At 40.6% G+C, this 26697-nt stretch overlaps 1 protein-coding gene across 1 annotated transcript in view; it reads left to right on the top strand.

Annotated features, from left to right (window-relative positions):
- The first annotated feature begins 4049 nt into the window (after positions 1-4049).
- The window catches only part of LPL (lipoprotein lipase), a 35813-nt gene continuing 13165 nt past the window's right edge, over positions 4050-26697 (top strand). The window contains exons 1-4 of the mRNA XM_034410675.3: positions 4050-4766; positions 19105-19280; positions 21859-22038; positions 26451-26562. Of these exons, the coding sequence (XP_034266566.1) occupies positions 4661-4766; positions 19105-19280; positions 21859-22038; positions 26451-26562 (574 nt within the window). The 5' untranslated portion in view covers positions 4050-4660. The remainder of the gene's footprint in view (positions 4767-19104; positions 19281-21858; positions 22039-26450; positions 26563-26697) is intronic.

A 26697-nucleotide genomic window follows, 5' to 3' on the forward strand; every position in this document is an offset into this window, starting at 1 on the left:
CAGAATCATTAAAGAAAGAAGGCAAAGGGAGGGACAAAATGAAATGTGAATGAAACAATATCAATCTATAAAGTCCTTAATCTGACAGTATGTTTTTGGATCAGATACAAACTTCACTCCCTCTCTCCCTCCCTCCCTCCCTCCCTCCCTCTCTCCCTCCCTCCCTTGAATTGGATAACTCGTCATAACCAACTTGCTACGGCTTTCTTGCCGTGGGACAATTCAACAATTCAATTTAATTTTTTTAAAAAATTTTTTTTAAATTTTTGTCATTTTCAAGCACACTAGGCTTCTATATTATTGTAATAGTTAAGCAACATGATAAAAGTTGGCAAACCATAGGTACGTAGAACAGGAGAATCTAACCTACAGACTTCAGACTCTAATTTAAATAATCCTGCAATAGATTATTGGACAAAACGGCTCACCAATTAGAACCAGGATGGACATAGAGAAATAGCCAACTGGAGAGAGAAAGCGGGAAGGAAGGAGGGGTAGCCCTAGTTAATTTTGATACCAGGCCTCAATATATTAATTTTCCTTTAATAGAAAAATAAGTTTAACTATGGCTGGCTGGATGATTGCCCCAGTGGTGAAATCCAATTTTTTTTACTACCAGTTCTGTGGTGGGCGTGGCATGGTAGGGGAAGGATACTGCAAAATCTCCATTCCCACCCCACTCGAGGGGAAGGATACTGCAAAATCCCAATTCCCACCCCACTCCTGGGGGAAGGATATTACAAAATCTCCATTCCCACCCCACTCTGGGGCCAACCAGAGGTGGTATTTGCTGGTTCTCCGAACTACTCAAAATTTCCGCTACTGGTTCTCCAGAACCTGTCAGAACCTGCTGGATTTCACCCCTGGATTGCCCTCATAAACTATCATGAACTTCACTAGCTTTTCCCACCAGATCAGCCTGATAATTAGTCAGTGGGGGAAGAGATACTGTATCTGGTTACCAATTTATAATTGCAATAGGAAACAATGAATTGCTAGGGGGAAGAAGTAAGCCTCATTATCTCCTAGTAACCATTAGCAGGGAAATCAGTTATCTCTGACTGAATTGTTCAAAGGGAAAGGGAATACAGGCTTCCCACCCTCCTAGTGACCCTGTTTAAATCAGTGGGTTTTTTTTTCTTCCTTGTGGGAAGCCATCCAACTGCAAGTGTGTGATTGAGAATGTTGGGGAGGCTAAGAAAGTGATCAGGGAACACTGTATTTTGTGCATATCACAATGCACCTTTCATCCTATATCCCAGTGATGGCGAACCTTTTCGGCACCGAGGGTCCAAACTGGAACGTGCACATGCACGCACATGTCTGCGCGCCAGAGTGCCAGAAACCCAAAGACCAGCTGGTCGGTGCTTGCGTGCACCAGCCAGCTGGTCTTCAGGTTTCTAGCGCTCCACATGCGCGGAAAGACCAAGTGGCCAGTGTGCATATGAGTGCCACAAACCAGAAGACCAGGTAGTGATGGCGCGTGTGCCCACAGAAAGGGCTCTGCGTGCCACCTCTGGCATGCGTGCCATAGGTTTGCCATCATGGCTATATCCCTTTAATCCCTACTACAGATGCTCATAAACCCTGCCCTGCACCTCCCAGATTTTGGGCACTATCACATGTCAAAAGGTAGACGCTTCCTAACTTTTTGATAAGAATCCCACCAAAGATTTTCCGGGGGGCGGGGGGGGGGGGCGGAAGGGCAGGGGCCAAAAATTGCTGCATCAAAGCAATCACATCTTTGTGCATGTGTTAGGCATGGATGCATGTACAAAACAAGTGAGTCTTTGGGCTTCTTGGTACTTTCTGAGCTTGGTGGTTTTCTTGTAGATGCTTCCTTACCGAACTACATAACATCATCAATGCTAGCCCTGTTGATGTGTGGACTACTTTGATAATGAAACTTCTGCAAGAAAACTACCAAGCTCAGAGAGCATCAAGGACCACACAGTTCAATCCTGAGCTACAGATATTTTCTTCTGCTGCTACAGGTGAGTTTTCTTGCTTTTTTTCCCCCTCCCTGCAGATGCTGGTGCCAAGCATACTTAATAAAATAATCCTGCTTCATTCCCTGTACAAAGAGAAAGGCAAAGAGACAGGCAGAGAGTGAGGGAGGGCGAGTGAGAGAAAGAGATTTGAATGTTGAATACACTGAATGCAAGATTTTACTGCTGGATAATTCTTGTTTTAACAGACTACTCTGAGTTCTACAATTAAGGTTCCCCTTGGAGAATATTGCAACATATCCTTGCCATCCTCATTATCCACTGGAAAAAGTTGTATTCTACATTATCATTAAATAAAAACAGAACCCCCCAATCTCCCTTAAAGTTAGTTTGTGTTGCTAAGCAACATAACATCAGAGGAATTTTTAAAAAATAAGTTTGAAAAAAATGCCAAAATACCTCAGGGAAAAGATTTCTTTCCAACACTAGTCATGCTTTTAGGCAAAAAAGGGAACTGCTTCAGATGCTAAAGAGGTGCCCCGAGAAGCCGGAGGCCAAACTTTCCTGCTGCATCCCACGAACTGACTCAGCCATCTTCAGCTGGAGATGTTGCCAAATTGTCAGTATTGAGAAAAAAACGCACCTGCCAGTTTAAATTAATTTTTCACATGTCTAATAAGAGGGCATCATCTTGTCCTTTGCCCCAGGCAACAAAGGTTTTGGATCAACTCTGATTAAATTCATTTTTTTTCCCAAATGGAAAGTGTGATTGCATTCTCTTTCTGATGAAACTGTATACTTCTCATTTGGGACTGTGGAGATTGCTTTTTTTAATTATTTTTTTTAAAGAAAGCTTTCCAAATGGAGAGCAAAGCTACTACGACCTGAGAATAGAGATTGTAGAGTGAATTGCCCTTTTACAAAATTGTAGGAGCAAATTTAAACTACATGCATCAGAGAGAGAAAAAATACTGGGAGGGATATAAAAGAGTTCTGGGGTGAGGGGGGGGATGGAAGGCAATTTCTCAAGTGAGGAAGATGGGGGTGGGCAGGGGACTGCATATTCCAGTGTGTAGCACACAGGAGGGAACCGTTACTGAAGCAATGGGCAAATGATGTGATGAAACAACTTCTGTGAACTTTGATCTGGCAGATCTTCCTAGGCTCTTGCACATCCCCTCCTTATGGAATTGGGTTTACACTTTCCTTGGGGATTCACCTTTATATTTCTCAAGCACCAATAAGAAACATTTGCATTTATTGCAAAGCAGGACTCTTAAACGCTACTATTTTTTTCTGAAGTTTAGAAACCAGTAAATTAAATATAAAATAGGAATAGTATTTTATGTCAGAGCAAGCAGATATTCTTTGCAATCCAGTATAAAATGAAAAATTTAAGTTTACCCATCACTAATAGGAGATTACTTTCTCCAAAGTCCGGCAGGGAGTGGATTATAACTTCTAGACCAGGGGTGTCCAACCTTGGCCCCTTTGGGACTGGTGGACTTCAACTCCCAGAATTCCCCAGCCAACCAGCCAGCCATGACACCTACCCATGCTGGCTGGGGATTCCTGGGAGTTGAAGTCCACCAGTCCCAAAGGGGCCAAGGTCGGACACCCCTGGTCTAGACTGAAGACTGTTACTGATTAGTTAGATGCAAAACAAATGAGCATGTCCCTGCTCTAGGAATTGGTGATTATTGTTTGAACATTAGCCCCGGAGACCAAAATAAATAAGAGCGGATAAATATCCACCTGCAATTCGTGCCTGACGTATTCACCCGCATCGTTATCCCTCCGTATAAGCTGTAACCGTGGGAATACCTTTCGTGGAGCAACCACCTTTAAATCCACGAAGAAAAAAAGGCTTGGGACGTTTCGGATACAAAACTGGAAAAAGCGATTCGGAGCAGGCGGGAAGGCGCGCTACGGGCGCCTCTTTTAACGCGTTTCCGGGATCGCGCGGCTCCTGTGAGAACTCGGGGCAAAACAAAACAAAACAAAACGCAGCTTCTTTGAAGAGGAGCGGACGAAGGCAAAGCGTGCAACCTTCCCGCCCTACGCTCCTCTTCGGCCTTGGATCCCAGCCCTCCCACCCGCATAAACTACGGGGTCAAGGACATAATATGCTTGATCGGCGGCGGGTCCGGTTCGGTTGCCCTGGCGAGCTTTGTGCAACACCGTGGCGGATCGAACCGTTCCATGCCGGGATTCGTTGTGTGACAAACTCCGTGGCGTTACAGGAGAAAGGCCTTCCTTGTGGAAATCCGCTCCGTGCGCAAGTTTCTGAACCGCGGGGACGGCTAAACCGCTCCTGCTTTAATGCGAAAGGCATCTTTGGAAGAAGGAAACGGGCGGCCGCCCTTCAGTCCAGCCGGCTCGGCTCCAATGCCAGGGGCTACAAGGGCCCCTCCCTCCTCCCTTCACAAAAAACGCGTAAGATAAGAGCCAATAGGTGGGGAGTCTCATTTGCATATTTCTCTTCAAGCACTTAAGGCGCGGGGGAAGTGGAGCCGAGCGCGGAGTTAGCGTCTCCCTTGCTCTTCCAGCGGAGGCTCTCGCCCTTCCTCAGCTTTCTCCCCCGTTAAAACTTCGGGAAACTTTTTTCTCGCCCCGTTCTTTTCCAACGAACGCTTCCCCTCTCACTGCCCCCGCCCGCTGCCTTCCCTTGTTTCGGTCCGGGGACCACCGGTCGCCTTTTTTTTCGAGCCATGTGTAGAAGAAGACCAGCGCTCCTGCCAGCCCTGTGTATGTGGAGCTGCTGCCTCGTCGCGCTTTGCGGGAAGTCGGCTAGCCAGAACGTCGTGGCCTCGTCAAGTAAGTCCGGTTTTTGCTCGCCGCCCCGAGAGAGAGAGAGAGATCGCCTCCGTCTCTCCCACGGGAGGCTCGGGGTCGCCGTGGAAGGAGAAAAGGAACCGAACCGAGCCTAGAGCATAACCGGCTGCCGGGGAACGCGAGGCGCCAACAGAAAGGAAGGAAGGAAGGGAAACTTTCCGAGGGGAAAACCGAGCGAGGCATACGACAAACGGAGAGTTTAATAATGGGCAGACGTGGGTTACGGGGCGGGGAATTGGAAGGGAGCAGAGCGCCTGACAAGCTGGGGGTCCCGACCAAGATTTGCAAAGCTTGCGGGCTACCGAGAGGGCTTGTTTCGACACATTCGTTCTAGGAAGTAGGAGGCTAACACGAGGCTGTGGAAAAAGGAAAAAGGGCAGAGCTCGTCACGGCTCTGAATGAAACCTACCACCAGCCAGGTGTAGTGTCAGCCTCAGTAGAAGGGCAACCTGGCTGCCTCCTGCCTTGAGCTAGCGGTCTACCCTGCCGAGTGTGTTAACTCGGTATTGGGGGAGACGGAGGGCAGGTGCGCGAAACAGGTTCAGGTGGGTTGTATCAGGTTATTCTCTCCGAGGGGGCGTGGCCGAGTGGGACCACCAGAAGAAGTGAAGAGGACGGCCCAACATTCAGAGGGCGGGCGAGAGGGGCGTGTTTTCCTCAGCATCCCTCCCCCCACCCAAAAAAACGTGGCGTCTCCCGGAGCTTGCAAAGAAATGTCTTTGACTGCCTTTGACCCGTGGAGCAACATTTGAGCGACGATTACGCATCTTGCGTTCTCCCCCCCCCACCGCATTTTTAGATTCGTTCGTTGCTTTGCTTAAAGAAAGAAAAAGAAACGCGTTGCCCGTGAGGAGACTCGCGAAAGCCCAAGCCCGGCGGCCGCTTCGGGAAAGGGACGGCTGCGTAATAGTTGGGAAAGCGGGAAAGCCTCGCCGAGAGGTGTTCGGACCGTTTGGCGGGGCGGTCCGTTTGGCGCGCGTTTAGTTTTCGAGTAGCGACGGGAAGGTGAGGCGCAACCTCTGCGTAGCCCGCGCCGTGTTCTTAGAAGGCAAACGGTGCTTCCTTCCGCCGGTGCTTCCAAGCCTCTTCGCGTGTTTACTCCCGCCGCGTCAGGAGAGGCCAGAAGCGGCTCCGCCAGTGCGCTCGCTGGAATGGAGGAGGGCGGGGAAGGGGCCCGCCGAAAGAAAAGCCCGGCTCATGCTTGGTGACCGCTAGTAACTCCTCCGCTGAGGAGGCAGCCGGCGCAGGAATGCCTGGAACGTGGGCCAAGGTCACCCTGGTTCAGGGGGCTGCTACGAGCCGGGGGAGGGAAGGGGGGGGGAACCAGAGCCGGTCGAGAGCGCTCCGGTTCCTCCAGGACCAGAAAAGGCTGGGCTGAGGCGCGTGGCGGCCTGGAGGATAAAAGCGCCTGGCACGGAAGGAAGCTTTTCAGGAAAAATCTGCCTCCTAAGCAAGGCGGCGGGAAAGAAGAGAGCAGGAAGAAGCGGTTTCCCTCCGAATGGGATTTTTCTGGCGGCGAGCAAAAATAAGACATTAGGAAGCGAGACTTCTTTTACTTAGAACGGTTTAACATACCTGTGCCAGCAACGGTCGTGTGAAAACTCCTATAACTTTTGCAAGAGCACAAACGTCTGTGGAGATTCTCAAGTTCATCCAGGGCATAGTTGTCTCAAAGGTGCAGTTTTCCCAAGCAAATATTTTGCAGGGGGTTATAAGAAAAACAAAAACAAAAAATATTAATCAGATGGTTTTCCAGTTGTCCCCATTTAGCAGCCAAAGCAATTTTTGTTTAGATGCATGCTGTACTAATACTTTCCAGTGCTTTCTCCTTATTTGCCCTTTCAAAAGAATTTTGTGGTTCTCCGCTCCTTTTTTAAAGTTTACTTTCAAGATTATCTCATTTCTCCCTCTCTTGGTAGTAAAATTGATTAGTGTTAGCAGAATAGAAATATACTGGGGAGGAGGTGCAGATGTTTTAACTTTGAAGTTCAAGGTTAAGGTGAAGTGTATAGACTACACAAGTTCCTAAAATAGGACAGGATGGTTGTCCTTTGGCTAAAACTGTAGTGGAAAAAGTAATACCCATTTAATGAATCATAAAACATAACTGCAAAACAAATTTATATAAAAACAGTATATAACAATGGGATATAGGTGACTTGTTCTCATTGGACAGGAATTGGATGCTGAAGCACTAGTACAATTTTTCACAAATAAAAATCTATACAAGTTTTACTGGCACTTTTCTGTCTTGTTACCTGATCCCCTATGTTGCAGATTTATTGCAATTTTTAACCTTATTGCAATGCCAGTACAAACTATTATGTGTGAGCTGACGGGACTGATATTGCTTCTTCACTTCACCTGTCTCCCAAGAAATATTCTGCAGTGTTATTGGCAATTTGTGCTCCTTCACAAAAAATGTGCACATTTCAGCAATTTTTTTTAAAGCAGCTGATATCCTCTGAAATGCAGCAGCCTGAGAAGCCTATCAAAAGAGATACATTCTGTCAGATTATCAGGATTTGGGAGCCATTTGCAATGGTGCCTGGAAAAAGTTGCTTATGAAAGAGTTTTGTGAAATATTGAAGTTTCCGTGCTTTTCAGAAGTTGTGGAGAAGCTGAGGGCTATTATCAGTGGGGTGAGGATATGATATGTACACCCTTGTGTGTAGAGATGGCATCAGGGATGGATCTGTCACTGTTGTATGGTGCTAGTACTAATAGAAAGAAATCATTCTTCTGTTATTACCTGGAATTACCATCATCACCTTGGTTATATCTTTGTGAATAATCATTAGCATTCAATTTAAGAACCATATTTAGGCAAGATTATATACCATCCAGGATCATAAGTCCCTAATACGTTCTTTTAGATTCTCCAACAGTGTAACTATCACCATTATAACTGGATCTATCTACCTTGCTACTGGTCAGCCTCTTCTTTTTCCTTCCACCTTTGCCAGTGTTAGAGCTTTCTTTAGAAGATGTGCAGTTCTGTGCACACCCTGGTTACACCCATGTAAAACAATAGTTTTATAAACTACACTTACTTCCAATTGTCTTCTGGGTGCAGTCCAAGTTCACTTTTAGGACTGCTTATCTCCAGTGATTTCTGTCCCTCCCACCAGATTCAATGGGGTGGGCTTGGGTATGTTGTCCGTCTCCTTTGATATCATCTGGTTGGACCTTGGATATGCTTCTTTTCTTTTGCACTATCTGCTTTTCCACAGGCATTATGTAATTGGCACCAAGCATTTACAATTAATAGTATTACCCCTATGCTTATTATGTAGTAAGGATGCATTTTGCTTACAGATTTTTTTTTTTATTTGATTTATATGCCGCCCTTCTCTGGAGACTCAGGGCAGCTTACAATGCGTTAAGCAATAGCCTTCATACTTTTGTATATTTTATACAACGTCAGTTTATTGCCCCCACAAACTGGGTCCTCAATTTACCTACCTTAGAAAGGATGGAAGGCTGAGTCAACCTTGAGCCTGGTGAGATTCGAACTTACAGTAATTGCAGACAGCTGGTGTTAATTACAATGCTATCAGTCTGCTGAGCCACCAGGCCCTAGAGATACAGAATGGCACTGTATTGTAATGTGTTTAGTTTACTTTGCTCTTGTTTTTATTATCAGTTATCCTAGAGCAGTGATGGCTAACCTTTTTGCCATCGCGTGCCAAAAGTGGGGGGAGCGTGGTGGGATCACACGCACGTGTGCCCATATCCATAATTCTATGTGCCCCGCCCTCTGCTCTCCCCGCTTTTGGCACATGATGGCCCGGTGGGCCCGGTAGGCCCATTTTTTGCTTTCCCCAGGCTCCAGAGCCTTTCTAGGAACCTGGGGAGGGCAAAAATGGCCTTCCCTGCCCCCCAGAGGCCCTCCGGAGGCTGGAAACAGTGTGTTTCCTGACTTCTGGTGGGCCCAGAAGGCCCGAAAATCAGATGGCCAGCGCACGCATGCATGCCGGTGCTGAGCTCATGTGCCCACCAATATGGCTCCACGTGCCACAGGTTCGCCATCACAGTCCTAGAGTGACATGAATGGGTTTATAAAGTCTTTAAATTCATACAATTCAGTGAGTTCTGTCTATAGGATCAAGTTAGAATCAAAGCATGAGCAGTTTGTATCTGCTTACTCTGTCACAAGTTTTACATAACCAATGTACAATATGCATAACTGAAATATGAAAAGATTGTGCCCACTTGATTTTGGAATTTGCCTGTTCAAGGTTTCATAATTATATGGATTTGAAAGACTATGTTCATATAATTTGAATGCACAACATACATTCTTTCAAATCTGCTGAATGCTGCTTCATATCACTGCGTCGTGTTTTTATAAGTCCTGCCTATTTCACCAGCTGCCTGAAGTGGATAGAAAAGTATCATACATCACTTCTAACATTCCTTACTAAGCTGGGATTGTATACATTAAAACATCAGAAACTGGGAATAAGGAAGATGAGAGTACTTTAGTTAAGCACAGAAAATATGCAAAGGTTTTCATAATCCCTTTTGCAAATATACCAACTGCAAATAAGTTAAGCGCCATTCCTCAAGGATTAGTTTTAGGATTGGTTCAACATCATACTTCACTTGATGGACTTTTGTTCCTAATTAATGGAGCTAAGTGTTAGCAGCATTATACACTATTAATTGGAGATTTGGATTCGCCAAGATCTTTTATTTTGCAAGTTATATAAATTCTGTTTAAGTTGAGTAAGTCAAATTAATGAGAGTACTCTGCAGAAAGTCAACAATATGTGATGTGTGATATACATATACTTTACTATGAGAAAATGCAACGTAATTTCAGTTTATACAAAGAAACTATGTAGGCTCTAAAACTGACTTTACTGTGAATTAGAGGATTATGTAAAAAACTTTGATCAAGAATTTAGTAAACCACCTGTACATAATGTCATATTTATAACAATTATAGTTCCTAATGAAAATTTAAATTAGTAATACCTGTACTGCTCTTATTGTACCTGTAATAAATGTTGCTATTCCTCAAAAAGACAACCAAGTAAAACTCAGAGATATCAACCTTTCGCAAACTTTGTAATGTATATTATCTTGTCTTTAGGACAGGAATCTTAAAACTGTATTGGTGATTTAATACCATAGCACATACAAGACTAAGCAAATGTAGAATGTTAGTGCTTTACTGCCACAGTTATGGAATATATTGTAAATCAGAGACAAGAGGGTTGTCTTTATAGAGGCATCAATTTGCAAAACATGTTTTAGGTTTTCTTTTTCTCATGGAAGCATTATTTTCAGCAAAATACCTGGGCCTTAGGTAGTCCTCTGACATCTTCACTGGACTCTGAAAACAGGTACTGTAGCTAGATAGTGGAAGAAACAAAGAAAACAGAAGAAAATGTCCTATACAGCCAATTTCTATTTTTTCTTGCTAGATCAGTCATACTAGTCTTGCTAGATCAAAACAAACTTGAACATGATGTCATTTCTTAGCATATTCTTGATTTTACTCCAGAGAAGTGTACATAAGAAAGTCTAAGCTCCTCTATCAACATTTTTCTTCCTCCATGACTTGGGATTTGGTAGTTAATTTGGCTTAAAATTTTAATTTTAATGGGTTATTTTAGGGGCAAAGGGTTTTAAATTTTTGGGAAGCCAATTTGATTTAATTCTGTTTTAATTCATCTTAATTTTTATATTGTATGTATTTTAATTTTGACTGTTCACCGCCCTGAGTCCTTCGGGAGAAGGGCGGTATACAAATTTAATAAACCATAAACCATATACTGTATGTAAGGGTTGCATCTTGAAAGCTGCAATAACTTTTTCATTTTTATAAAATACACATACATTCAGACTTAGTTTGCAGATAATCTAAGGCAGGTGTGCTTTAATTAGAGTTTGTAGAATATCCCATAAGTGACAGGGTTTGTGTTAATCCAAGACAAGTGACTTAGCATAATACGGAAATTCAGTTTTTATTTCCAGCCTGTCATGTCAGTTTCATTAAACTAACAGGGCGACATAGGAAAGCTAATTTTGATTTCAGTAAAAAAAAAAAAAAAAAGGACATCTACAGTGACTGGTTTTCTGGGTGTGAAAGGTTTTGAATACCCAGCAATGCAATATTTAAAAGTATAGTTTGTATAAGCTACCACATATGCAGTAAATTTTCTGGGTATGCTTATTTAATTTGAAGGGTGAATGCAGAGACTGTTTCATATGGTTATATTCAAGCATACCTAAATTCTTTAATTTCGGTGTACTTCTCTTGGTTGTGTCTAACTTCTCACTGATTTCAGTAAATCTGTTTTTGATAAGCACATAGATATCGCCTCCAATCTCGGCGACGTATTAGTTAATATCATCCTGAGGATTGTGGCAGATCTCTGCATGGCCGTAATCTGGGGACGTGAAACGAGCCTTAAACTGATGGATTTGAATTATCCATTTTGGAATTTCTTTTTGTGTTGATAAACATATTATATATTTTTTTTTAAATTAAACTTTATTGAGATTTTCTTTTAAAAAAAACAAACAAAAAACAAAGGACAAAAACAAAAGAGAAATAAGAGGAAAAAACAAACAAACATTCAAACAATAACATGAAACAACATATACATAATATAGCTTTTCAATTTATATCGGATGTGCAGTGTTTTAACTATTTCCATAAATAATACTTGGTGACATTTTAACTCACTTTTAACCATTATTTAATACACCTTTAGATCTTTCTTTCATTCTATCATGCAACCACTTGTATCACCTTTCCCACACCATATAGTAAACTGACTTTTCATCATTTAATTCATAGGTTAATTTAGACATCTCTGCGCACTCAAGTATTTTCTTAATTGTAAGCTCTTCTGGTGGTTGAATTTTCTCTTTCCAATACTGTGCGTATGCCAATCTAGCGGCTGTAATTATATGGATCATTAAACATATTATATTATCTTTTTTTTTTTTTAATTTGATCTTGAATCACAAGGCAAGAGAATTATGCTGGGGCATGCAGAAGATCGGGTTGTTACCCACTACGATGATGGGAATTAATAATCCTGATGAAACCCACAATTATTACTATATGGAATATAATTATAATGTCACTCGGGTGGTTGTTTTTACTTTTATACATATAAGAAGATATTTACTACTGACGGGGGCAGATATGATTGAAGATCCTGAATAAACTGTTGCACCAGCAAGCTATGTTACCCGATTATGGATGTTGGTTCTACCAATCCAGTGGAAAGACCTCAAAGAAGATACTATATGGATTATAAATTTAAAGTCATTGTCTTTTTTTTTTTTTTATTTAGATATAATGGAAAATATAGACATATATTTTTAAGTAGTGTGGGCAGTGAATCAAAGATGTTAAGAAATGTTGTGTATGGCAATTTTGCATGATAGTGGGTGAATAAGCTAGTTAGTAGATTGATTAGTCTAAGAAAAGGGATTTTTAAGTGATATATTTAGGGGAGTGGAGGAAATGGATAGAGTGGAATAAATGTTAAACTAGATTTTATGGGGAAGGCCGCTTTGAAATGTTATAGTAATATATATAGAAGATTAAATGTTAAAGTAGGACTTATCGTATAGTTTTAAAGTGGGGAAGTTATTCTATAATGTCATAGTATAATGTCTTTTTTTTTTCCTTTCTTTTCTCTTTTCTGATATGTATGGATAAAGGGGGATGTTATAATATTAATAATATTTTTAGTAAGTAAAGGTCAATATCTAGAGGAGGGAGTAAGTAATCTGTTATGAATTAGGTTTTTTTTTTGTTATGAAGAAGTCACAGGGGGGGATGGGTGGGGAGGGGGGGTTAGGGAGGGGGAGGGAGAGGGGGAAAAAAAAGGGGGAAAAATTTGTATTTGAAAACTTTTTCAATAATAAAAAAAAAAAGATATCGCCTCCAATCTGGATGTTCTCCCTGAATTCCCTATTCAGTGTAGCTATTGATGAGAACTCCAAAAAATTGAAGTTCTGAATCTGGGGAGCTCCCAGTTAGGACAAGGATATCATAGATCCAATTATTTCTCTGAATCGTGATTTTGGTAGAAGATTCTGTTCTCAGCTGACACTTTTGGCCAGATGTGGGGGATTTTTGCTGGCAGCATGTTGGGAAGAAAACTATTAGCTTTCTTCCTCCCAAAAGCTCTCCAGTATTGGCCTGTGATAAAAACAAAGCCTTCAAATAGAAATAACAGGCTTTATGTCACGTGTACTTGGATGTTTAGTAGTTCACATTCTCCAAAGGAGCTTGACTATAAGGATAGGAATTAGAGATGTGTTCCAACCACAAGCTTTGCTTTGGGACCCACTTAAATATTTTGGAACAGTATAGTTTAATTAGGATTTAAAATGAAGGCAATTGTGAGTTGTGGGAGTGGAATGATCAGAGTGGTGTTGGGAAGGAATGGATGGAGCAGTCTAAGATCTTTTAATGGGCATGTAAATGATCAGGTTCTTGCACTGAGAATCTTTAAAATCCCAAGGAGTGTGAAGACTATTGTGTTTAATTTCTTGTTCAATGAAGGAATCCAAATGAAAGCATCCCAGAGCAGATGAGTATTTAACCTCTACTTACATGCAACCAATGAAAGATGACACTTCCATCTTTCTGGTAGTTATTGTTACTGGGGAACTTCTTTTTTTTTTTTAGATTTATACTTGGATTCATAGATCATCTTGGGATTTAAAAATCTTATTACATGTTCTGTAAACTGAGACAACAGAAAGTGAGTCTTGACCTTCTTCTATGTGACATTCTTTCAGATACAGGTAGTCCTCCACTTAGAAATACGATTGAGCCCAAAATTTCTGTGAGGCATTTCAGTTTTGCTCCATTTTGTGGCCTTTCTTGCCAAAATGGAATTACTGTAGTTGTTAAATCAGTAACATGGTTGTTAATTGAATTTGGCTTCCCCACTGACTTGGCTTATCAGAAGTCGCAAAAAGTGTTCACATGACCCCAGGGACACTGCAACCGTCATAAATATGAATCAGTTGCCAAGTGTCTGAATTTTGATCACATAATCATGGGGATGCTGCAAAGGTCGTAAGTGTGAAAAATGGTCATAAGTCACTTTTTTCAGTGCTGCTGTAACTTTGAATGGTCACAAAACGAACTATCTGTAAGTCAAGGACTACCTGTATTTGAAAGTACAATTTTCAAGTCAGCCTCTGGCAACTTCATGGATGTATCCATCTATTTCTTTTGACAACAGCATGGAAGTGGTTTGTCAATGTCTTTCCTAGATGTGTTTTTGAATTCAATCTGGTCTACAACTCTGTGTTTGTCTGCAAGGTCCATCCAGACCTGCTTAGTTTCCAGTTCTACACAAGATCAACCAGGTGTAGCCATCTGATCAGATCCAGTGACCGTACAATTAGGACTTCTGGGGGAATCAGTGCGAAAGCTTAAATGTTGCAATGATTTGTTGTAGCTTTTGGGGATGAATGAACCAGTGCATTGCATCAGTAATTTTCAATAACTTTTCTAGTATGTTTGCATTTATAAGAGGCAGACAAATTTTTTAATGTACTGCAATCAGAAAGCCTTTGACAAGTGTGGCTGTCTTTTAATCCAAGAAAGACAATCTTGGGAAGATAGTGGAAAGGAAGATGAGCTGCGGTGACGTAGTGGTTAGAGTGCAGTACTGCAGGCTATTTCTGCACACTGCTGGCTGCCTGCAATTTGGCAGTTCAAATCTCACCAGGCTCAAGAATGATTCAGCCTTCGATCCTTCCAAGATGGGTAAAATGAGGACCCAAATTTTGGGGGGTAATATGATGACTCTAAACTGCTTAGAGTGGGCTGTAAAGCACTGTAAAGCAGTATATAAATATAAGTGCTAGTGCTAGTGCTAAGATAGATTCCAATGTTTGAACACCATTTTCCTGTAAACAGATAACTTTACTTATCTCCCACTGGATATACAATTTTAGTTTGGTGAAGCAAAACTCAACTTGCAATCCTTTCCAAATGTCACTGTTGAAATGTCAAAAAATTTAGACCTATAGTCCACTGGGTGAGAAATTTCAAAGAGAAAGCTGTAAACTCAGAAAACCAGACTGGCATTGGATTTTCATACTTCTGTAGAACAATCTGTCACTTGAGCAGAAAGGTGAGATTGATTCAGTGATGAAATCCAATTTTTTTTACTACCGGTTCTGTGGGTGTGGCTTGGTGGGCGTGGCAGGGGAAGGATACTGCAAAATCTCCATTCCCACCCCACTCCAGGGGAAGGATACTGCAAAATCCCCATTCCCTCCCCACTCCTGGGGGAAGGATATTGCAAAACCTCCATTCCCACCCCACTCTGGGGCCAGCCAGAGGTGGTATTTGCTGGTTCTCTGAACTACTCAAAATTTCCGCTACTGGTTCTCCAGAACCTGTCAGAACCTGCTGGATTTCACCCCTGGATTGTTTTATTTCATTCATGAATGTCTAAATAATAGGTGTGACATATTCTTAGTGGTACTGTATCGAGAATTTCTCCCTGCCTTCCACTATGTTCTCAACTGAGAAAAAAGTAAGATAATTAAACAAGTCTAAAATTTTACTTACAAGAAGAAACAAACAAATGTTGCTTAATTTTTGCCCCACAGTCTGTTTTAATTATCAAACTTATATAGTGCCCCATTTCACAAACATGACTCTGTAAGCATGCAGTGAAACAAAGTTAAAAAGTCTAAAGCATCCATTAAAAACAGTTAAGCATATAAATATAAATAAGACCATGGTAGAATGGACCAAATCCTCAAGCTGCAACCATTTATCATTTAACATTACAAAGGCACTGAAAGAAATGACTTACGATTGGTCTTCATGCTTTATAACCTTAGAAGCATCCCTGTGGTCATGGGATCCAAGTTCAGGAGACTGGCAACCAGCATTTATTTATGATGGCTGCAGCATCATAACTTGGGGTTATGTGATTGCCATTTGCAATCTTTCCAACTGGCTTCTGACCAGCAAAGTCAGTGGGAGATGCCAGATTCATTTAATGGCCACACAATGCACTTAATAACTGTAGTGATTTGCTTAACCATGGCAAAAAAATATATATGATACAATTGAGTGTGGATTCACTTAGCAATCGACTTGCTTAGCAAGGGAAATTCTGGTTTCAGTTGCAGTCATATATAACAATCCTTTATGCTCCCTATTTCCATAGGATCCCAAAGCCTACTGGAAAAATCATGTTTTAAAGAGATTTCCAGAAGGCCAGTTGATTTGGGACTAACCTCATTTCAGGGAATAAAGTTCCAGGGTGCCACGGCAGAAAAGGCTTGTCTCCTGCGTTCCATCAGATGGAACTCTTCAGCAGTCACAATCTGTAATATGTCCTGCCAGACCTATTGCTGTGATAAAGTTGCTTATGTTCTGTCTGGATTGCTTTGCTTGTATATTAAATGAATACCCTTCAACACTGCTACCAGTAATACATGAGATAAGTTGACATGTCAGCCTGTTTTAATACTGACTCAGTGTTAGGAATTCTAATGAATTTGCAGTAGAAAGATTTTTAAAATTAGAGTATGCATATCTTATCCCCAGAACTTTTTACAAGCAATTCATCTTTTTGTTATTAAGCAAAATTTCAAACAAATTGAGAGTAGTACTATGCAAATACAGTATTTCCTTATTTTTAATTTTGTTTTTGCTCTTTTTTGAAGTTCACAAATGCATTTCAGGAGTGTTGTAATATCGCCATGGAAATTATACATCAAATGCAAAATTGAGTAATCAGCAGTGCAGGTTTGTTGACATTTGTGTTACAAAAAGATGAATAAATATTTGAGAGATAGAGATAGACCAAGTAGGACATACGTTATCTAGAAAACTAAGGGATGAGTTTGTGGTTTGCCTGTTCAGAAAATTCGGACTGTGGCCATGAAGGTTATATTAAAATGCTTTCTAACCTTTGTAAAAGAGCAACGTTTTGCACAGTCTTTCCCAACTTTTAGTGCTTTCCAGGAGTGTTATGACCTATCATTATCAAAAAACCTAGAAATTGTAATCCAACACTTTTGTAAGGAATTCAGTGTGGACAGCCTGGTGAATATGACATATCTATTTGAAGGCTGCAAAGATTTTACTTTGTTGATGGATTCAAAAATCAACTCTTTAGTATATTAGCAAATAGAACTTAGGGTGTGATATATAAACGAAAAGGCAAAATTGGGCTGATTCATTGTACCAATAAAGGAGAATATTTGTAGCTCAGGGTTGACAGGAGGAGTCCTTGGTTATTTTCTTGCAGATGTTTCATTACCCAAACTAGGTAACATCATTACTGCTCCACTAATGGTGTTACCTATTTTGGGTAATGAAACATCTGCAAGAAAACAATGAAGCTTAGAGAGTACCAAGGACCCTTGATTCATTATACTTCTCTTACTTTATCTCTGCTGAAAAATGCCTGGACAGCTTTTCATCAATATGGGATAGACTGGAGCAAAAGCTTCAGTTAGCTTCAGTTAAGCTTCCAAAGCTTCAGTTAAGCACAGGATACTTACCTTTTTATTGAACAGAGACCTGATGAGAGGTACAATAAACCTTTGGCTTTCAACTATCTCGAAAATGCATAAATCAACTTTTTCCCTTCTTCTCTACATGCAGTTTAATAGAAAAGCATTCATTTTCACTGGTTTTTATTTTGAGTAAGTCATAACACAAGAGCCACTGTGTTCTAGTCTATGGCTGCCCTATGCAAAATATAACTACTGCAAGCAAAGCTAGTTCTTTTTCATGTTTGCTTGACAAGGTTTACATGCTAACTTCATGTAAAAAAATGTATCTAGGGAGACCATAAAGCTGGCTTTCATCAAAAGAATAGTTCTTAACTAATAGTAGTTTCCAAAGTATTGGGTTTTCTCCTTATCCTGCTACTTTAACTCATTTTTAAGAGGACATTTTGTAAATTAATTTACCCAAATGTTGCATGTAGCTGGTGCCTAATGATATCATTGTCCGAGTGATATACAAGTAGTCCTTGACTTACGACCACAATTGAGCCCAACATTTCTGTTGTTAAGTGAGACATTTGTTAAGTGAGTTTTGCCCCATTTTACAAACTTGCTTGCCACAGTTGTTAAATGAGTCACTGCAGTTGATAAGTTAGCAATCTGGTTGTTAAGTGAACCTGGCTTCCCCATTGACTTTGCTTGTCAGAAGGTCACATAAGGTGATCACATGAACCTGGGACACAGCAATGGACATAAATATGAGCCAGTTGCTGAGCATCTGAATTTTGATCACATGATTATGAGGATTCTACAAAGGTAGTAACTGAAAAATGGTCATAAGTCACATTTTTCAGTGCTGTTGTAACTTTGAACGGTCACTAAACAAACTGTTGTAAGTCAAGGACTACCCTTACAAGCCATGTAAAATGTAAATGCAAATTTTTAAAGCATATCTTAAAAAGGTGCCAGGACAATTTATAGACCATTTTTTGACTGAAATGTGGAATGAGTTTAATAAACTATTACATAATTTTGCAAGCGAATTTGCTTTCCTTCTGATAACATCATCCATACCATAATTTTCTCCAATAAGAAAAATATTTGTTATATAAAATATATTCACAGGAACAATTAATAATGGGGTATTGCAAACCCATAATATTTTATTAAAATCTTTCAAAATTGGCTTAAAACGATTAAATTTGTTAAAAAACATTTTTTCCCACTTCTTCAATATGGTATGTTAATATTTTCTGCTGAAATTATTACAGCATATTTTTTGCCTTCATTTAACTCTTTAATAAAAGCTGAGGCAAAAAAATGGTCTGTATAAAATTTATGGTGAAAGGAAATATATTAGTAAACATCCATCGAACAGAAGGAATATTTTGTGTAAACTGGAAGTGTTTATAAACTGACCATAAGCAAGATAATGAGATACGTGAATTTCTGTAGGTAGACTGAACTTACTGTAATATAATAAGATGATCAATAAATATTGTCATTTTCCCTGCTCTCTATTATCTGAAAATACTCTTGCTTAGCTTTATTATGGAAACTTGAATCAATAGAATGAGTGGTTTCTTTGTCGTTTTAGCTGTCACTGCAGAAATCTGTATCAAAGAAGTACTAGGATAAATGGTTCTCCTGGCCCATCTGTGCCCTGTTTGATGCTACTGTGGATGCTAATAAATCACTATTAGTGCCGAGACACTTAGCTTCTTACTTATTTTATTGATTTCTATAACAGGGAGAATCTTAAATAGACTATTAATATTATTTGCAGACATTCCTTTCTTTCAAACCACTTAAAAATTCCCTCTCTTTTTAACTTCAGGAAACATTATAGAAAACGAGAAAGACTTCAGTGGTATCGAGAGTAAATTTTCTTTAAGGATACCCGAAAAGCCTGATGAAGACATTTGTCACCTAGTTCCTGGACAGGAAACAAGTGTAGCAGATTGCAACTTCAATCATACCAGTAAAACTTTTGTGGTTATACATGGATGGACGGTAAGAGGAGTCAAACATTTGCATAGCTATTCGCTGAAGACTCTTAGTCACTCTGATATGAACAGAGACCCAAATAGTGATTTTAAAAAAACACAACAAATTAATTGCCATACATTTTTACTTATAGTCAACTCATTTCTGGTTGGGATGGGTAGCCTTTTAAGCTCTATAGGCAATCCTCGACTAATGACTGCAATTGAGCCCACTATTTTGGTCATAAGTTGTGATGGTCATAAAGTGACTCACCACAGGACCAGGACCAGTTTTACAATTTTTTTTGTAGCAGTCATTAAGCGATCCCTGTGACCCAAAGTTCACGATGAGAAGTTTTTCCAGAAGCTGAAAGTAAGTGCCTTTTCCAGAAAAAAAACCCCATAAATTGTGATCACATGACCATAAATTAAAAATGGCTGTAAATGTAGGTTTGTTGCTGAGCACCCAAAATGCCTTCATATGATTGTGGGGCCCCTAACATCAGAAGTTCACATCCTTGTTATAAGTCCCATTTTAGGGGAGAACCATCTGGTCCCGAAGGAATCAGCCATAAATTAAGTACTACCTGTATTGTTTTCTGGATCACCTTTGGAAATTATAATGTCGTGTTTTAAAGCAATTCCAACCTTAGTTTAAACATCACAATTTGATCATAACTCTTACAAAAAACAACTGTTTTGCTGCATCAGGCCATTTGTTCTAGCATTCTTTTTTTCAATAGTGCTGTCATGCTAATATAACTGTAAAGGTGATCCAGGCAATTCTATTCATGAAGAGAACTAGAAGCCATTGCTTGGGGAGCAATGAAACACATTGGAGCTCCAAAGACCTTGTGGCTTAAGCAAGACATGAATCCTCAATAGGGAACTGTTTGTAGCCTTTACTGTCTGGGAAGAACTAAATGGCCAGGGCCACCTAGAGTTTGCCTAAGTTCCAAAGGGCAGACTTGACATAGGGAAATGGATCTTTTCTAGGTTTATCTAGAAAAATCAGAGATTAAAACCAGGATTTTCTTCTTGCAAAGCAAAAACTCTGCTGTTTATTATTTATTTATTTATTTATTAGTCGCATTTCTGTGCTGCCCAACTCCCTAGGGACTCTGGGCGGCTTACAGCAAAAAAACAATGCAAACAATATCCCGTAAATTTTTTTTAAAAGAAAACATTAAAAACCCATACATTCCATTCCATGGCCGGATCTCGCAAGATCGCTGCAGCGAGATGAACGGCCCCAGGCCTGTCGGAAAAGCCAGGTCTTCACCGCTTTCCGGAAGGCCAATAGGGTGGGGGCGGTCCGGACCTCAGGAGGTAATTGGTTCCAGAGAGCCAATGCTGTTGCACTACAGCCACTCCCTGCAGCTTGGGAACATTTTCTTGAGGCTAGCATTAGTGGAAGTCTTTTGCAGTAAGAATGGTAAAGAAACTTGGAGCTCATTTGACATCCCTGTTGTTCCTTGATCTTATTTTTTTCTACCTGCTAACAACACACACAGTTGCATTTCTTAAACTTTATGTTGTCCAAAGGTTAGGTACAAGAGACTTAAGCATTACCCCAGCAGGGTTCTTCATTACAGTAATATGACTTGTAACAAGAGAAATAGGAAACGGGGGTATTAGCTATGTTTATCGCTTTTTAATTATATATTTAAAAGGTGAGATAAAAATCTAATTGTAATTATTAAATAAATGTTAGGCGCAAGAAATCAGGAACGTAACATCAGGAATGTATTCAAAATGAATACAGGTTTAATCCATGCCAGTTCACCACAAGTGTATCTGAACTACTAATGGTCAGGGCAAATTGGTGATAGATAAGAGTCAATGGAATTCAAGGAAAGATGGGCTTAGATCTCCTGTGAGATCAAAGGGACTTAAAACTGATGATGCACTTGACCCCTCAGCCTGGTCATCTCCTACAATCAGCAGCCATATAACTTACTTCTTCACCGCCAAGGTCTGCGTGAGATAAAAGAAAACTAATACTTGTGCTTTGCTCAACTTACATACATCCAGTGCAAATCCTCTCAGTTCTTTCTAAAGTCATCTTCATTTCCCCCTCCCCTATATTTCCCTAAAACTGCTAGAAATCCTCACCAAAAAACCACAATATTTTGCTTGTTGTCACACAGATATTTTTCTAATGCCATTTAGATAGCCACAACAACATGGGGGTTACTTGAAAAGGCAGGCATAATTCAGTAATTCTCCATTTTGCAATAAATATATAATGATACTGGCCTTTATTCAACTTGTGGCAGTGAATTCCCTATCTATTAAAGGATTAATCTTTTATTATTAAAATATGCCCAGGCAACCTTTCCCAGCTGGATGTTTTCCATATGTTTAAAAATCTCTATAAATTCTTAACATGGAAATGTATGTAAATTTTAGTCTGCTACATCTGTAGAGCACCAGATTGGACAAGGTTACTATCAGTGCACTCCTAAAATAATCCATTAACTTGTTTATGGTTACTTACTTGGAAAAATATTTGATGATTATATTTATTCTCTCTGTAAGTGTACTTAATATCTATCCTTTGAGGTTAATATTATACATTTGACATAGAGTTTATTGTATTCTAGGTGACTGGCATGTATGAGAGCTGGGTTCCTAAACTGGTGAACGCACTGTATAACAGGGAGCCCGATTCTAATGTCATTGTGGTTAACTGGTTAGCTCGAGCCAGTTTGCATTATACAACATCTGCGTACTTTACAAAGAAGGTGGGAGAAGATGTTGCTGCATTCGTTGATTGGATGGAGGTAAGCATCTATTTGTAAGTTCTGTATAACACAATATTTTGAGAGTTAAAGGTGTTGAATACCTAGAATCCAAGTTAAGGACATTTCCAAATGAGGAATTTTTGTCCCCTAAAAAAACAGGCCTCGGGGTTTTGATTCCATAATGTTAGCTATATTTATTTCTGGCTGAACTGTATTTGAAACTGTAGTTATCCATTTTTTAAAGTTAACGTTAAATGGAGCTTATAGGTCCGTGATGGCGAACCTATGGCACGCGTGCCACAGGTGGCATGCGGAGCCATATTAGTGGGCATGCCAGCTCAGCTCTGGGGCGCATGCGCACACCGGCCAGCTGATTTTCGGGCCTTCTGGACCCAAAAGAAGTAGGGAAACAGGCTGTTTCCTGTCTCTGGAGGGCCGGGGAGGTTGGGGAAGGCCCATTTTTCTTTCTTACCTGGTTCCAGATCCTCTCTATTTATCTGGGAAGGGCGAAAACAGCCTTTCCCACTCCCTTGGAGGCCCTATGACTCCCGGTGGGATAGGAAGTGATGTTTTTTGCTGCCCCAGCCTCCAGAGACTCCTAGAGAGGCTCCTAGAGACTCCTTGAGAGGTTCTGGAGGCTGGGGACAGCAAAAAATGTCACTTCCTCTCCCACCGGCAGTTGGAAAATGGGCCCTTTCAGCCTCCATAGGGCTTCCAAGGGAGTGGGAAAGGCTGTTCTCGCCCTTCCCAGATAAATAGAGAGGATCTGGAACCAGGTAAGAAAGAAAAGAAAAATGGGCCTACCAGGCCATCATGTGCCAGGAGTGGGGGGGGGGGGGGTGCGCGCGCATGCGCATGGGCACGTGCGTGCACGTCCCTCCCCACCCCCCTCTCCTGGCACGCGATGGCAAAAAGGTTAGCCATCACTGTTAGAGGTGGTCCATTTTCTGCTTCATCACACTTCTTGCTCTTATGCTTTTAAGGGGAAAATTGGCTTGATGACTTTTCGGCACTTTCATCATGTGGCCAGCAAATGCATACTGCATGTCTTGGAGTGAAAACAGTTTATTTCGTTCTGTGGAGTGATGGAGAAAGGGGTTTTGTGGCAGGACCTGTAATAACTCAGAGTGGAGCAGTTAATTTTTACTGTCAGTACATCTCCAATTTGTGAAGGTTTTCAAAGCAGAATTTGTGAGTTCTCTTGATGGAGCTATTGCTATACTAATGAGAATTACATGTTGGAATGGTTCCTCATTGGGAAAAAAACATGTCTGTTGGGTATCGATGCATGTAACATATGCTAACATATGTAACATAGATAACTCCATTGTATTGTTATTCTCTGTTAATTCTTATTTTTAATACATGAAAACATCCAAACATTCATATTCCAGCTCTTGCCTGAAAAGTTATCTTAGCAATATTTGCACTGACACGATATCTTATGTGAGTGAAAATCTATATGATGATTGGAAAGTACGGGTAGTCCTCAACTTATGACCAGAATTGAGCAAAACATTTCTTGCTAAGTGAAACAAGTTTTGTCCCATTTTACAAACTTTCTTCCCACAGTTCTTTAGTGAATCACTGAAGTTGTTAAGTTAGTAACATAGTTGTTAAGTGAATTTGGCTTCCCCATTGACCTTGCTTGTCAGAAGGTTACCAAAAGGTGATCATATGCTAAGCATCTGAATTGTGATCGCATGTTCATGGGGATGCTGCAAGTCGTAAGTGTGAAAAATGGTCATAATTCACTTTTTTCAGTGCCTTGGAAAAACTTTGAACAGTAATTAAAAAAAAACTGTTGTAAGTTGAGGACTACCTGTATGAAATGCAAGTGATGTCAAGTCTTTTAAGAATTAGTTTTGCAAATAAGGGATGAAATAAAGGATGTTTGCTTATATACTCCTGGGACTTCTTTGACCTAGAGTGTTTTTCATTCCTGACACGCCAAATGTGCCCTCTGCTGGATAGTGATGAATATATTGCTGTTCTTCACATTCTTGCATTAGGGCTGTTCAAAGCCTCTAAAAGAAGGCATGGAAACACACGGGAATATAGGAAACAGCTTGCTATATGGATTGTTAAAGCTGCTGTGTCTTTTTCAAGCTATTATGGCTTTGCTGGAAACTATCCCAGCTATATATCCTATAAGGCAGTGGTCACCAACTGGTGGTCCATGGACCGCTGCTGGTCCGCAGAAAAATTATTTGCACTATTATTTTATATTGCACTAAATCAGGGGTCCTCAAACTATGGCCCCTGGGCTGGATACGTGCAATGAATGTTTGTGTCGCTGCAGAGAGTCTCACCCTTCGGGGTCTTTTTGTGCGGGTCGGAGGGGGGCAGAAATTCCAACTTGGGTGTCTGCTTCAGCCTCCTGGTTTGGGGCTTTGGGCAAAGGCTGGAGGGAAGTGCCGCCGGTGGCGAAGAGCCGGAGGGCCTCGTTCCAGTGGGACTGCATCATGGCCTGGAACTGGCTGACCATCTCAGCCCACTGAGCCTCAAGGCGGCGGTACCTGGCCTTGCACTCCCACAGGTCTTCCCTCTGCTTGGAAAGCCTATGCTCCTAGTCCTTAGTGAGGTGCTTCTGCTAAGTCTCCTTCTTGATCAGATTCAATTTGAACTGAGCTGTTTTGCCAACTCTCTCATGGTGGCTGCTTAGCTCCAATAACTGCTTCCTGTTGGGGCACTAAGGAGCCTGGGCGGGAAGGCGAGGAGGGATAAGTAGAGGCCAGAGAGGCGCCCCTCTCTGAGTAAACATGAGTAACATTGAGTTGACCACACCCACCCAGTCACATGACCACCTAGCCACATCCACCCAGCCAGTCATTAGGCAGATCATATTAGTGGTCCATGGGATTTAAAATTATGAATTTAGTGGTCCCTGAGGTCCGAAAGGTTGGTGACCCCTGCTATAAGGAATGCAGTGGCTAAGATGCTGAGCTTGTTGATCAGAAGGTCAGCAGTCAGTGGTTCAAATCCCTAGCGTCGCATAACGGAGTGAGCTCCTGTTACTTGTCCCAGCTTCTGCCAACCTAGCAATTCAAAACCAAGTTAAAAATGCAAGTAGAAAAATAGGGACCACCTTTGGTGGGAAGATAACAGCGTTTTGTGCGCCTTCAGCATTTAGTCATGCTGAAGGCGTGAGATGTCTTCGGACAGCGCTGGCTCTTCGACTTTGAAACGGAGATGAGCACTGCACCTAGAGCTGGAAATGACTAGTACACATGTGCTAGGGAACCTTTACCTTTACCTTTATCCCAGCTATTCCTGCAATTATTCTTAATACACTGCTGCTTAACTCCATGCATTCCTTTGCACTCTCCTTACTTCCAACATTATAATATAGTCCCTTCAAATTGCCTTCTGAATGCATGAGACTGTTCTCAGTAAATTTTGGATGTAACAAGCTACACCCAGAATCAGTTCTTGTGAACAGGCAGCCATATAAATTAGATAAACTAATAACTTCAAATGATCTGGAGTGGAGAGCTATTTCTCTGTTTAGATCTTCATCTGAAATTCAGTTCTTAGCAGCAATGGGGCGGTGCTGATTGTTGGAAAGCAGACATTGATTATTTTTTTTTATGGCTGTTGAGAGTGCTCACAAAGGATTGGAGGCCTTGGAAAATTCACTTAAAATGTTAAAATGATTGCAAGGTGGCCTTCTTTCCCCCTTTCCTCATCTAGGCAGATGGGACATAGGCACAAATTGAGTACCTCTTTCAATGGAGAGTAAACATGAGGATAAGCTAGTTCTGATATTTTACATTTTGCAGATAACAGGCTATAAACTGAGCTCTCTTCCCCATATGAGGATAAATGTACACATTTGCTAACATGCGGTATCTCTAGGGAAAAATATGTTCATTGTATCTCCATATCCATATTCAAATCCATCCTTCTTTCTAAAACATTATTTTTTTCCCATCAGAAATGTTTATCTTCCTTTAATACCTTTGGCATAAACACTCTTCTTATAATAAAGCCCTTGGGCAGGATGTTGAGCACTGGTGGATTATATATATATTTTTCTGGCTGTTCTATTTATTTTTGTTGTGATACTGTGTTTAAATGTTGTATTTCTACTTAAACTTTTTTTAAAAAAATAAAATGTGCTACTTTGGGCATCGTGTTGATGGAGAAGGCTGAGTTATCAATAATTTAGAAAAATGTATTATGGCTTTAGAAGTCTTTCTGAATGCTTTAAGCAAAAATACCTTCTTTTTTTAAAAATCCATTTTTCTTTTGCTGCTCTCAAGTTTTGTCCCTTAGTCATCTTTTATAGATTTTCATTATTTGCATTTTATATAAAACAGTGCAGATTTCCTGCTGTTACTATAATATTTTTGTCCTTGAAATGAAACTAATAATTTGGTTTTTTTTGATTAACAAGCAAGTTAACATTTGCATTTGAAGCTTAATCTTTTAAAAACGATTGTTCTCAGGAGCAGTTCGGTTATTCTCTCAACAAAGTCCATTTGCTGGGATACAGCCTTGGTGCCCACGTTGCTGGTGTTGCTGGAAGTCTGACCAGTAAAAAGATTAATAGAATTACAGGTAAGGAAATCATTATTGCTATCAGAATAATAATTAGAAGGGGAATTACAGTGAATCTTTCAAAGCACTAAATATTTTAACATACAATTCTGGCATATGTTGATAGCAACTATTATAAAATGAGGAGCTAATGAA

This window comes from Pantherophis guttatus, chromosome 2 (genome assembly GCF_059756535.1).
Source record: "Pantherophis guttatus breed Tessera chromosome 2, ASM5975653v1, whole genome shotgun sequence".
In the NCBI taxonomy this organism is placed as follows: domain Eukaryota; kingdom Metazoa; phylum Chordata; class Lepidosauria; order Squamata; family Colubridae; genus Pantherophis; species Pantherophis guttatus.